The sequence below is a fragment of the Anomaloglossus baeobatrachus genome, chromosome 3 (assembly GCF_048569485.1).
Source record: "Anomaloglossus baeobatrachus isolate aAnoBae1 chromosome 3, aAnoBae1.hap1, whole genome shotgun sequence".
Taxonomy (NCBI): domain Eukaryota; kingdom Metazoa; phylum Chordata; class Amphibia; order Anura; family Aromobatidae; genus Anomaloglossus; species Anomaloglossus baeobatrachus.
The window spans coordinates 328,016,064-328,030,021 of NC_134355.1; the positions used below are offsets into that span (position 1 = coordinate 328,016,064).

Genomic DNA, 13,958 nt, shown 5'->3' on the forward strand with positions numbered 1-13,958 from the left:
AGGCTTAGAGAGCTAGAATACAGCTCTGATTTCCAGCCCATTGATCTAGAGGGCTGATTCGGACAGAGTCCAAGCGCCCTGCGCTCCGCGGTGGAGATATACTGCTCCCAAGGCGGAAAGACCAGCACCCTGGTGAGGATCACCTGGGACGGGGCCAGGAAGGAGCGTCCCTGAGACAGAGTGGCCGAAACCACCCCTGAAAACGAGCCCCAGGTCAGTGGCAAAGCCACCACCCCGTGGAAGGAGGGAGTTCGCGTGTACAGCGGACAACATCCAGTCTTAGAGGGCACAGGAGAAACTGGGCAAGGAATCGCTTCCATTGACGCCACCGTCTGACCAGCACCTGTATTTGGTGTCTGATAGAACGACGTCGACCGCCAGCGGAGGGACTACTGATCGATTAAGAGCGGCTTGACAAGAGCCGACAGTCTCGAATTGCGTCCTTGAGAACCTTCTGGTTCGAAGTCAGAGTGGACTTGAACAGAATGACAAGCCACCCGAATATGTTAGAGTGGCGAGAGTAAGCGAAGTACTCTGCTAAGAGTCTGCACTGGATGAAGGCCTAAGAAGAAGGCCGTCTAGGGCAAACGATCACTGCGAATCCCTAGGGGTGCAGGACTCTAATCACAAGAGCCCCAATGAGAATACTCGAGGGGCCGTGGCTAACCCCAAGGGAAGAGCCACGAATTGGACCACTCTGATGGCAAAACGCAGTCAACGCTGGTGTGAAACTGCGATTGACCCTTGCAGAAAGGCATCTCTGATGCCGATGGCTGCTAGGGAATCTCCTTGGGTTCATGATTGATCCGGTGAAAAAAAACACACGGAACAAGACCGAGACTCCATGTGAAAACGCCACACCTGACCATGCTTGAAAAGCTAAAGATCCAGGTCGGAAGGCACCGCCCTCTTCGGGGACTAGAAATAGATTTAATCAAAAATCTCAGAACCGTTCCCAGTCGGGAACCGGTACAATTACTCCATTGGCCTGCAAGAAATGCCACGGCCTGTGAGAAGGCGGCGGCCTTGGAGCCGGGAGGAGGTGACAGAAAAAATCTGTTTGGCGGGTGGACAGAATTCCATCCTGTAGCCATGGGAGATATAATCCCGCACCCACTGAACGGAGACGTGTTAGAACCATACGTCGCCAAGTGGAGAGAGCCTGCCCCCGACTAGGAAGAGGTTGGCGTGGCTAGATAGCTCGGAGGAAGCTGACTAAGTGGCAGCATCTCCTGCGGTCTTCTGAAGACGCAGCTTCAAGCCAATTGGTTCTATGAACCTAGGCAGAGCTGAGGACGATCAGATGGAGGAACGGAAACCACCGAAACCTCAACAGATTCCTGCCCTGGACAGGTTCCCTGGTTTAGGGTTGTAGCAAGGAGAACTCTCTCCGCCAAGAGCTTCCTAAATTTCATCCAGTCGGTTCCGAAGAGACTGGTCCAACCAAAGGGGAGCCCAGCAAGGAACCTCTATAGAGGCATCTGCCTCCATTTCCGAAGCCACAGGAGCCTGCGGATAGCGAGGAAAGTAGCTAAGACCACCGCCGTGCGGTGTCCAGCATGGCAGACCTAGGCAGAGGATGAAAAGACTGAAGTCTGGAAGTTCAGGCAACCGTTTTGGGCATAGAGTCCCTGTGAGGGAATGCATCTCCTCTGAGGAGCCATCAGCCACTGACATAACAGTCCGGGCTGAGCCACCTGAGGTGAATGAGCCCCCTTCTTGACCACTATTGGTGGACAGGGGAAACACAGTCCTCAGAATCACGCTTCATGGGAAGCGACTGTCAGAGCGGACCCTGGGCTGGTCACAGGGACCTGAAAACCGGAGTGGTTAAGGAACACACGTTGTGTTCACCTAGATAAGGTAACTCCGGCGGATTGAGGTCCAGTACAAAATTAATGTACCGTGGGATCCTTATAGAGGTGCCGTCAGCCACTGATACAACTATCCGGGCTGAAAGTCTAGACACCGGAGTGGCCACCCTTGGCGAATGAGTACACTCCTTGACCACCTCTGATGGGAGGGGGAGACAGGCAGCAGAACCCCGCTGTGGGATCTGCAGGACAGGCCGTGGGCTTGGACGCCTGAAAACTGGAGTGGTTAAGGAACACACTCCTCGTCTTGTTAAAGGTATACTGATGCCTTACTGCCAGCGGGGAATACTCCCCTGATACAGGCGGATGGAGGTCCAATACAAGTATAATGGACGCAATCCAATCATTCGCATCCGCGTCACCTACGGACGGATCAAAAGTAGCGTCCGAGCCCCTGGTAGAGACATCCTCCTCGTCCAATGAGTCAGCTCATAATCGGAGCTGCGGGACGGGGAGGACAGGGGACCCTGCGTCTCCCTGTCAGGAGGACGGGGTCTGTGAGCTTTGCTGAGCAAGCAGAAAACGCCGTGAGAAGGGGGCTGCATGCTCAGCAGATGCCGGGACAGGCCGACCCCTGGAAAAAAGATTCCCCCAGGGGTCAGCCACCGACCGGAGCAGCTGGAGGGACCCTGAATGAGCCTCCAAGCTGAGGGGCCACAGTGGTTATGAGCTCGGTACAGCCGTACGAGACTACCAGCAGTGGTCCAAGACAGGAGTCAGCCTGGGGACCCCAGGCAGAGGCACCACCACATAAGACCATGACAGTGTGGGTCCGTGCCGGTTCAGGCAATATCAGCTTACATGCAGAACATGTAGTGTACAGCCCTGGAGCTTTGCTCCTAGTGTGAGACATGCTGCTGAGGAGGAGGTTCTATAATAAAGAATTAGCTCCTTCAGAATGCCCTGATAGTGTATAAAAGTGCACAACCAGAGGTTGTGACTTATCAGGCCGTTATAATGAATGCCCCCCGGGTTCCAAGCCTGGACCCCCAGCCAGATATCCACTCCCTCCACTGCAGAGCAGCCAGCGCCGACCAGCGTACTAAGAACGCTGAAAAAATGGCGCCAGAGTGAGGGGGGGGGCGCGGGGGTTAACCCAGGAGCGGGAATCGGAGGGCTAAGGACATGTACAGGGGAGGGAATCATCTCCTGAAAAAGGAGTGTCCTCCCCTGTGCAGAGCGGCCGGCGGGCGGCGCTGCAGTGTCCCCCTGCATGACTAACATGCAGGGGAACAAAACGAAACTAGGCCGCGGCTGAAGCCGGGGCCTAGAGTTATGCATGCGGCCGAAAATCAGGCATCATCGGCGCGGTACTCCGTAAAAACCGAGGAATCGGCCGGAAACACTGTAAAAAGCAGCATTATCAAAGTAAATCACTGTCCCCCCAATAAAAGCTTCCACATTGCAGAAGGACCCTCTGAATAACGTCTCTATACTTAGCTTTGAGACGCAGGGCCCAGTCCCTGGTGGGGTGGGGGTTCAGTGCTCCGTCCAGCAGGGTCCTGCCAAAGGGCTGCGGAGGGAGGCCGGTCTCCTGCAAAGCAGTGAGAACCGTGTTGGCTCTAACTTCAAGCCAGAGCCCCTAAGGGATGGTGAAGGAGCGCGGCATGAAGGGATTTCTGCCCTGAAGTCAACCTTAACAGCACCCCGCCAGGGGGGTGTGAAGGGACATGCCGGGGGTCCAGTGGACCCGCTTTTCTTCCAAATCTTTAGAAAAAATGAAAAATCAAAAAAGGATGCATGTGTGTGTGTGATCCTCCTGACACAAAGCATGAAACTGGCTAGGACTGGCTAGCAGGGGGTGTATATGCTAGGAGGGAGGAGCTACACGTTTTGAGTGTAGTAACTTTGTGTGTCCTCCGGAGGCAGTAGCTATACACCCATGGTCTGGGTCTCCCATAGGAACGATAAAGAAAGAATTGCATATGAGAAAGGTCTCCGAGCGTTGGGTGCCAAAAATGTTAACAGATGAGCAAAAGAAGAAACGAGTTGACATTTCAATAGCAAATCTCGAAAGGTTCCAAGCAGACAAGGAGAATTTTTTGTCACGTTTTTTGACCATGGACGAGACCTGAATCCACCACTTTGATCCCGAAACTAAACAACAATTGATGACATGGAAACAAGCCGACGAACCGACGCCGAAGAAATTCAAAGTGTCAAGCTCAGCAGGGAAGGTTATGGCATCCGTTTTTTGGGACGCTGAATGAATTATTATGGTGGACTATTTGGAGAAGGGAGCCACTATTACGGGCTCCTACTACGCAGAACAAATAAGAAGATTGCGGGAGGCTATCAAGGAGAAAAGGCGCGGCAAACTGCGGGCTGGAGTGCTTTTCACCAAGATAACGCGCTGGCTCAAAGCTGCAGTTGCCATGGCAACCATTCAAGAAGCGGGCTTTGAACTGGTGGAACACCCCCTCTATTCGCCAGATCTAGCCCCCAGTGACTGCTTTCTCTTTCCTCACCTCAAGGAATACCTCCGGGGCAAGAAATTTGACGACAATAGCGACGTGATAACCGCTGTTGGGGATTTTTTTGAGGGTCAAGATCAAGAATTTTTTTCAAAGGGAATTCTAAGTTTAGAAAAGAGATGGACTAAATGTATAGACTTGTTAGGAGACTATGTAGAAAAATAATTGTTTTTTTTAATATATTCATTGTGTTTATTATTGATCATCATTACTTTTGGATCGCCCCTCGTAGACATGCACATAGCGTCTGTGATTGTAAGCAGTCAGGCAGGCTGTAACACTATTTCTTGAATACTCCAGTTCTGCAGGCTAAAGGAGGTCCAACATGCTGCTAGATGGACATCTTTCTAATAATTGCTGCAGACAACGAGCCATGGAGTATTAATAAGGTCTAAACAAGATTAAATATCAATAGACAAGGGTGGAAAAAAAAGTGTTAGTTAAGGTGTTATCCGGTCATCGGATATAGATGACCTATCCTGAGGATAGATCATGAATATCAATAGAGGATCAGACACCTGGCCCCCCACCAATCAGCAGATATAAGCTCCAGAGGTAGCCAGATGTTAACACTGGAGCACTGCAGCTCCATTTAACATGGGGTGGCTGCTACCGGTACTACAGAACAGTTCCAATTTAGTCGACTAGGAATAGGTGTTCTCCAGTACTCCAAGTACTGGGTTTTTCACTCCTTCTGCTGCCAGATTATTAATTACCTACAAGAAAATAGATTTATCGTTTATTTAACAGTCCAATAGGTACTCACAAACTCATTTTCTCTAGCTCGCCTTGAAGATCCAGCAGTAGATCGGTCAGGCTGTCCCCTGTAGAGTGAGCAGTGTATGTTGCTGTAGTTCTGCTGGCTGCTAGGCTCCTTGGACATGGCTTGTGTCCTGCAGATTTTGAGCGCTGCTTGACCACAGCTGGGCTCTGACTTCGATGCTTCATCATGTGAAGAACACTCTGAACATTTGCACTGAGAGAATGGCTTGTACTGGTAGACTTTACAAGAAAAAGAATTGGATGATGCTTAACGGGAACCAACCAGGATTTTTCCATATAACAAAGGCAGAGCAATATTGGCAGTAAGATGCCAAATCCAAGAATGCCTTTTGTTGAAAGATCGGACGCTTGGTTGATTAAATATCTTTAATTAAAGTTACAGAAATGGACTGCACTTTTGATGGACGTGTGTATCGGGGCAGGCCTTTGTGGGTCGGGTCCTTGCTGAAAATTCCTCCTCCTGTGTCCTCTATAGCGTGCCACCTTTTCTTTAAACATCGTGCCATCGCACTGCCACAGTAATAATGTCTTCACTAAAATGACGCCAGAGTCTGAGCATGCGCGTACTCTGATACACTAAAGCGGCAGGGGCGTGTGTGCAAGATGTAAAAAGAAAATAAGTGTGCCGATGCCGCTCATGTCTTCTCTGCAGTGTCTTCAATAAAATGGCGCCGTATATAGCAGTACGTGCATGCACAGACTCTGGCGCCATTTTAATGAAGGCATCATTCCTGTGGAAATGCGCACGCGCCATCAATAGCAACGATGGCGGCGCAGCGTGAAATTAAAATAAAAAAAAAAAATGGGACATGCCATACAAGATGCAGGAGGATGAATATAAAGAGAACCTGACCCACAAAGGCCAGCTGTGCTGCACACATAAATCAAAGTGCAGTGCATTTCTGTAACTTTGATTAAAGATATTTCAGCAACCAAGCATCTGATCTTTCAACAAAAAGTATGCATGGATTTAGCATCTTAGTGCCAGTATGGCACTGCCTCTACTCATATAGCAAAATCCTGGTGGTTGTCCTCTTTAATACAAAGCACAACATCAACTTCATAAGACTGATAAAACACTCACCTTTCCGGCTACAAAAGGTAGATCTCCTGCCTTCACAGAAATCTTCTGTTCTAAAGTACTACTTGTACTTGGAGTCGTTTTTTTCTACACAAAAAAAAAAAAAAATGTATTTTATAACAATAGTAGATTCATCCTATATTACAAAAGGACCCGTTTGGTCTCAGATTAGTCTTATTTTTAAATAAATACTTTTTTCCTTATAAGACATACATACAATTATGGAGTATTTTTTCCCTGCTTTGTGCTGGAACCACTTACCAGATGCAATGTGACCTAGTCTGACCTTGTTTTAGTGCTTGGAGTGCCAGACTGCGTATGGGACATGGTTCTCCGACAATCTCTGAATTAGGAACCCCAGTATTTATTTAAACAAACATGGCAGAAATGACAGGCACTCCTATACAACTACAAAACTATGTTTTAAAAGGAGCTGTCCGCTTAAATAGACTTTAGAAATCAATCACTTTGCATTGTAGGGGGATATACCCTCCCCATGCCGCCCCAGAAATGCACCTTCAGTGTTCCAATTTGTGGCTGCATTCTGCAGAAACTGAACTTTAATCTAACATGCTAAATAGGGTTATCAATATATTCTTGGCTAAGCGCCGGATAGGCAATGCCACAGTCATTGGTGCAGAATGTCTGGCACGGACGTTTGACACATGACATGGAGATACCCTAACATCTGTTTGTTCTGGGGAGAGGTTCTAGAATTACTGAAAGACCTTTTGGGAATATCCATCCCACATATACACCAGAGGCCTGTTTATTCAGTATCGTAGAAGAGTCCTTATAGGAGCGGCCCCAGAGAGTAACATTGGTCAGAGTAGAATGCGATTTTTTATTGCATTCCACTCGTTCGGTTTTACTCACAGTGTCTTTAGCCTAACAGAGAAGAACTTGGCACTCAGAAGTATGCAATGAAATAGTGCTAACTTTAATGTGGTAATCCAATTACAAAAAATGTATCGTTTCGGTCCAAATTGTAGACTTTCATCATAAAGGAACAGTTGCCGAGAGACGAGGAGTTCAAGGGATCAGAGAGCAGTGGTAAGGCAATTGTAGTCGCATGTGCAAATGTGCTACTACGATAGTCTTACCACTAAGCTTTGCTCCCTGAAACTGCTTCTCCCATGGTCATCCGTTCCTTTCTGATGAAGTGCTGGAGTTTGGACCGAAACGTTAAATAAATATTTAGTAATTGGATTACCACATTAACATTTGACTATATCATCGCATACTTCCGAGTTCAGAGTTCTTCTCCCTTATGTATTTACTGACTGGATCCCTAATGGTCATCAAGTTTCCCACAGAGTGATATATAGTACTTTAGGTTATCCACAGGAATATACACCAAGAATCCATAATGTACCTTTCTGTATTTGATTTGTTGTATACTTTTGAGCTGGATGAATAATAAAAAAAAATAAATAAATAAAAAAAAAATAAAAGGGATGAGATTGTTTCGCGCACTGTTCTGCACACTGGTTTGTCTGTGCTTTCTCTGCAAACATTGACAGCGCTAGCTTTCCTGAAGTGAGAATCAGGGAAGGAGGTAAAACCAGTGGGCGGAATTGGGCGCAGAATCCGAATAGCCAAGCTTTGTACATAGCTTATACTGACAGTTTTCCAAGCTGCTGTGGCATCTTGTCCCATGGAGAAAGGGTGTTCCTTTTGCGAAAAAAAAATAATCTTTTTTTCCAATACAAAACACTTCATTAAGGGTGGTTTCACACATCGGTTTAAGGGTTATGTGGTGCCAAAGTAGTAAACCTTTGATAAAGCTACAGTTTGGCATTCCTGTAATCCTACTGACGTGCAGAAGTTAACATGTCACTTGTACTAAAAAGGTGAAAGCCATGAAAACAAAAACAAATTTAAGAACTCCTAGGTTTTGGTTTTTTTTTAGATGCTTCTCAAAAAATATCCACCTTGTAACACAGCCACAGTAAAATAATAATAATAATAATAATTATACTACTTATGGCTCTTCGAATGGAGTGTGCCCTCAAAGCTCAGCTTAAAGGCCTATTTAGCAGAAGGATGTTCATGTGTGTGCTGTCCGAGTGTAGAGCACACCGCACTCACAAGGAACACTGACCCATTAAAGTCAACTGGCCAATACACGTGAAAATCTCAAACTGCTTGTCTGTGCTCAGGAGAAAAAAAAAAAAAAAAAAAAAAAAAAAAAAAAAAAAAAAAAAAAAAAAAAAAAAAAAAATCGCAGAAGCTACAATTTCTCTTCGATTTCGAAATGAGACTCTAAGACTCTCCTAAGGCCTTTTAAAGAGTGTGAGAAAGACAGACAGCCCACAGATATAGTATAGATTTTCCATGGATGTAAAAACTTATGTTCTGCACTGGAGAAACACATTCTCGGTTGTTCACCCAAATACAGAATAAACGCAAGAGCAAATAGTGTCTAGTAATGGTAGGAGCAACATGGACTGCAGCTATGGTCATAGAATCGCAGTTGATCCCATTACTGCCACTACCATGGGAAGCGGTCACTGATTTCCATGTGCAACCATGTAAAGACACCTTGGACACTTCCAGAAAACTGGTTATGTTGTAAACCTTATTTTTTACCTGCAAAGGCTTCTTTTTCTTTACCTTCTTTTGGGAAGTGTTTTCAGCAGATCCGGATGGAAGTATTGGATTCACTTCGGGGTTAGTTTCCATCTATTAGGTAGATAATTGCTATAATATTATTTGATCTATTGGAATTCTCTATTCATCTACGTTTGGTTTAGCTGAACGGTAGAGGGTCTGAGTTTTGTGGCCAGAATACAAAAGCTAAAATGGATTGCCTAAGTAAAGGTGGCCTTGAGCTCTGCACCCAGAATTATTTGATTGATGCAGCCATAGAACCCCAGTATTAGTACATTTTCCAGTTTGCATGCAGTGCTGAAATACGAGACCCTCATATTTTACTGTGGGCATGAAGAATGGCTACTGAAAATTAGCTTATTGATTAAACTAACCTGGAATACTTTGTCCTGTATTAATTTTCGATGTTGTTCCTCCGCATGTAATTTTTCCTCTAGTTGATGAATTTTGCTCTGAAGAAATATAATAGTTTAAGGCGTCAAATTCTACATAAAAGCAACACATTTCTTTTGCTAAAGTACAATTATTTAGCCTCTTAAATGATTACTAAATGTATACTGAAAGTAATTTGATACCTATATAAATAAGAGGTGTAAAAATATTTCCAGATTTTACATTTGAAGGCACATCCTGATCCCCAGCTCACATTTATAGGAAATCTGTCACCAGGCTTTTGCCACCCCATCTGAGAGCAGCATGATGTAGGGGGGGGAAGAGATCCCCATTTTAAGCAATGGATCAATTATTGGGCTGTTTTCTGCAGTTTTGATTAAATCACTTATCTGCTGCAGATCTATAAATTCTTTGAATACTAAGCGGTGTACAACTCCACCCACACCACTGATTGGCAGCTTTCTGCACATGCACAGTGTACACAGAAAGCAGCCAATCAGTGGTGGGGTTATACATAGCTCATGACTAAGGGTGGCTTTACACGCTGCGACATCGCTAGCTGATGCTAGCGATGGCGAGAGTGATAGCACCCGCCCCTATCGTAATGCCGATATGTAAAGATCGTTGCCGTAGCGAACATTATCGCTACTGCAGCGTCACACGTACTTACCTGCTGTGACCGGCGAACCGCCTCCTTTCTAAGGGGGCGGTTCGTGCAGCGTCACAGCAACGTCACTAAGCGGCCGCCCAATCAAAGTGGAGGGGCGGAGATGAGCAGGATGAACATCCCGCCCACCTTCTTCCTTCCACATTGCTGGCGTGTGGCAGGTAAGGAGAGGTTCCTCGTTCTTGCGACGTCACACATAGCGATGTGTGCTGCCACAGGGACGAGGATCAACTTCGCCCCAGCGACGGCAGCGATAATTGGGAGAGGACCCCCATGTCAACGAGGAGCGATTTTGGACGTTTTTACAACAATCCAAAATCGCTCCTAGGAGTCACACACGAGATCGCTCCAGCGGCCGGATGTGCGTCACAAATTCCGTGACCCCAGCGAGATCGCTGTAGCGAAATTGTAGCGTGTAAAGCCCGCTTAAGGAGGACCACATGGCAGCAGGTTTATTAGTCCTCTAGTGTATCTCCTGCTGCTAAATCTACAGCTAGGAGCCCAGTAAGTGAAACATCGCTAGAATCAGGGTCTCTTTCTCTACATTATGTTGCTCTCAGATTAGTTGGCAAAAGTTTGGCGACATGAGATGAGCAAATAAATTTGAGTAAAACTGAATTCTACAAAATCAGTATTTACCAAAATGCTGATTTTGTTTAAATTTGTTTCTGTCTGGATTTAGCAAAATGGCAGCCGTTGACTATTTTTATGAACTATAATGGGCTATCAAAAGTAAAAAAAAAAATTAAAATAGTTATACTCAGCCCACTGCTTATCTCTCCATCCCCTATGCTAGTCACTGCTCTTTCTGATTCCCCCAGCACTCGCGATGAACTCTTCGGCCCTCGCACTATATGCTGGACTTCCAGGTGTTATGGTGCCCGGGATGGTTCTGCACAGGAGGTCACGGCACATGTCATGATGCCACTGACCTCCCGGGCACCCAAATAGAACCCTCCTGGGTGAAAGGACCGAAGATTCCAACATGGAATCAGAAGATACGCTAAGGAGCAGTCAGGTGGCAGTGAGTATCAGAGGGGCTGGAGAGGTGCATAACAATTTTTATTATTTTTAACGCTTTGGTGTCTGGAGAGAAACCAGAGAATAAGGGACATTAAATTTGTGAAGAATAACTTATCCACAAATTAATTTTCCCCCAAAAAAATAACAACAAGGGAACTCGAATTTTGCCTGATCCGCTCATCTCTGCTAGTGACAGACTCCCTTTAAAATATAATCAAGAATATTACACCATTGTAACAAAAAAAAAAATTACAATTTTTTCACGTGATGTGTCTTACCTCTGCAATCTGCTGAGTGGCCGTAAGTCGGAGACATTCTTTTTCTAATAACTCAAGTTTTTCGAGCTTGTCCTGTATATTATCTTTCTTTAGAAAAGCCTATGGATACATTGAGACAGGCCATGTAATTTTAACTGTTCTCATCTCTGCAGAACCAATATCGTATTTTTCGGATTATAAAACGCACTTCCCCCCCCCCCAAATGTCGGGGGAAAGTGGGGGGTGCGTCTTATAGTCTGAATGTAGGGCTGCGGGGAATGAGGGTGCTGCAGTGGAGCGGGTCATCGGCGGCATGAGCAGGCGGTAACAGCGCCTGCCGTGACCACGTGGGCCCACTTCATATGTACGCCCATCCTCCTGCCCATTATCTCTCGGCGCTGAAGCAGGCGCTGAAAGGTGGGCGTATGATGGGCGGCGGATGCGCACATGATTAGCAGCCGGCCCTCATGATCACCCCTAGCATCTACAGCCTAGAGTGATCATGTGCGGCCATATTCACTGCCCCCCGCGCATCATCATCAGCGCGGGGGGGGGGGGCATTAAATAAGTACGGTATACTCACCGATCCCTGCATCGCAATCTCCTCCTGTCTGCCTGCCCGCTGATCTATGTAGAGGGCGGTGAGCACAGCGATGATGTCATCGCTGTGCGCACATGGCTTCACACACATCAGCGGGCAGAGAGGTGGACATCGCGATGCTGCAGGGAACGATTCCACAAAGGTCAGCGGCGCTGCTGCTGACACAGAAAGGAAGATGATCGATGCTGCTGGAGTGATGAAAGGGGAGTATAAACGTTTATTTTTTTCTGTGCCATAGGATACAGGCCATATAGCAGGAAAGGGGTATATAGCAGGTTGAGGGTATTTATCAGGATAAGGGCATATACCAGGATGGGGATATATTATGAGCAGGATGGGGGCATATAGCAGGATGGGGGTATATTATGAGCAGGATGGGGGTATATAGCAGGATGGGGGTATATTATGAGCAGGATGGGGGTATAGTATGAGCAGGATGGGGGCATATAGCAGGATGGGGGTATATTATGAGCAGGATAGGGGTAATTATGAGCAGGATAGGGGTAATTATGAGCAGGATAGGGGTAATTATGAGCAGGATAGGGGTATATTATGAGCAGGATAGGGGTATATTATGAGCAGGATAGGGGTATATTATGAGCAGGATAGGGGTATATTATGAGCAGGATAGGGGTATATTATGAGCAGGATAGGGGTATATTATGAGCAGGATAGGGGTGTTTTATGAGCAGGATGGGGGCATATAGCAGGATGGGGGTATATTATAAGCAGGATGGGGGTATATAATGAGCAGGATAGGGGTATATTATGAGCTGGATAGGGTTATTTAGCAGCATGGGGGTATAGTATGAGCAGGATGGGGGTATTTATCAGGATGGGGGCTATACCAGGATGAGGGACATATATACATGGATGGGGATCATATACAAGACAGGAGGATCCTTACCAGGATGGGATACCTTAGTAAATAATTTGGGGACATTACCCCCATAACAGTGTCAGCAGCAGATCCTCGCCCCATAACAGTGTGTCATGACCACATTTTTTGCTTAAAATTGTATTTAAATTTTATTTAAAACCAGGGTGCGTCTTATGGTCCGGTGCGTCTTATAGTCCGAAAAATACGGTATGTCTAGGCAGGCGTGGACATATCATTGGTGCAACCGTACAGGGGTCCAGGAGGTTGGGGGGCCCATTTCTACCTCCATAGGAGGCGCTTCTGAATTTTTATGAGCTCTGGGGCTGCAAAGGGCACATATATTGTTCTTACACAGGGTCCTTTTCTATCTGTGTTGGCCAATATGTCTAGATTAGTAACTATCTTCACAGAACAGGTCAGAGTTTCTTGATTACTGCAATTATATTTACAGTGCATGAATAATGAATTAAATATTAGCACAAGAGACATCCTGGGGGCCATGTAGAGAATCTAATACAAACAGACATTATATAGACACACATACACACTTATGAAACTTATATATAATGGCACAGAGGATAATGTATTATATATAACTGATATTACATGCAGAGGTACCTGCTGATCCATAATGGTGTTCTTATCCACTTCAGCATGGAGAACCATCTTTCTCATGTAGCATAGCTGCTTCTCAAGAAGAAAGCAACGTTCTTCAGCTGCTTCTAGCTGGGTTATTACATCTAATCATGTGAAAAGAAACAATGACACATAAGTTAGGAAGCATCAATGTAAGGGGAACGGTAACAAGCAGCCTGAATTGTTTTTTTCACTGCTGTTTTCTTTATGTGCAAAAGCAACCCTGGCACTCATAGCCCGGGATGAGGAGATAGAGAGATCTAGAAAGAGATATAGATAGATAGAGAGAGAGAGATCTATCTAAGTTTGGGTTGGGAGGCCAGGGGTCAGTCTGGCCATAGCAGTCTAGAAGCAAATATGGACTGTGAAATACGCCTAACTGAACGCAGCCCTAGCGCTAGTGCTATATTCCTACCTTACAACATACAGTTAGGTCCAGAAATATTTGGACAGTGACACAATTTTTGCGAGTTGGGCTCTGCATGCCACCACATTGGATTTGAAATGAAACCTCTACAACAGAATTCAAGTGCAGATTGTAACGTTTAATTTGAAGGTTTGAATAAAAATATCTGATAGAAATTGTAGGAATTGTACACATTTCTTTACAAACACTCCACATTTTAGGAGGTCAAAAGTAATTGGACAAATAAACCAAACCCAAAAAAAAATTTTT

General features: G+C 45.8%; 1 protein-coding gene across 4 annotated transcripts in view; it reads right to left on the minus strand.

Moving 5' to 3' along the window:
* Nucleotides 1–13,958, minus strand: part of CEP57L1 (centrosomal protein 57 like 1) — a 67,524-nt gene that overhangs the window by 16,880 nt on the left and 36,686 nt on the right. For 3 of the 4 annotated variants that reach the window (XM_075338356.1, XM_075338357.1, XM_075338359.1), the window contains 6 exons: nt 13,265–13,386; nt 11,187–11,285; nt 9,200–9,277; nt 8,805–8,897; nt 6,216–6,299; nt 5,115–5,350 (listed from right to left, as the gene is read on the minus strand). In XM_075338356.1, the coding sequence (XP_075194471.1) occupies nt 5,115–5,350; nt 6,216–6,299; nt 8,805–8,897; nt 9,200–9,277; nt 11,187–11,285; nt 13,265–13,386 (712 nt within the window). The remainder of the gene's footprint in view (nt 1–5,114; nt 5,351–6,215; nt 6,300–8,804; nt 8,898–9,199; nt 9,278–11,186; nt 11,286–13,264; nt 13,387–13,958) is intronic. The other variant, XM_075338358.1, reaches the window with a different exon arrangement.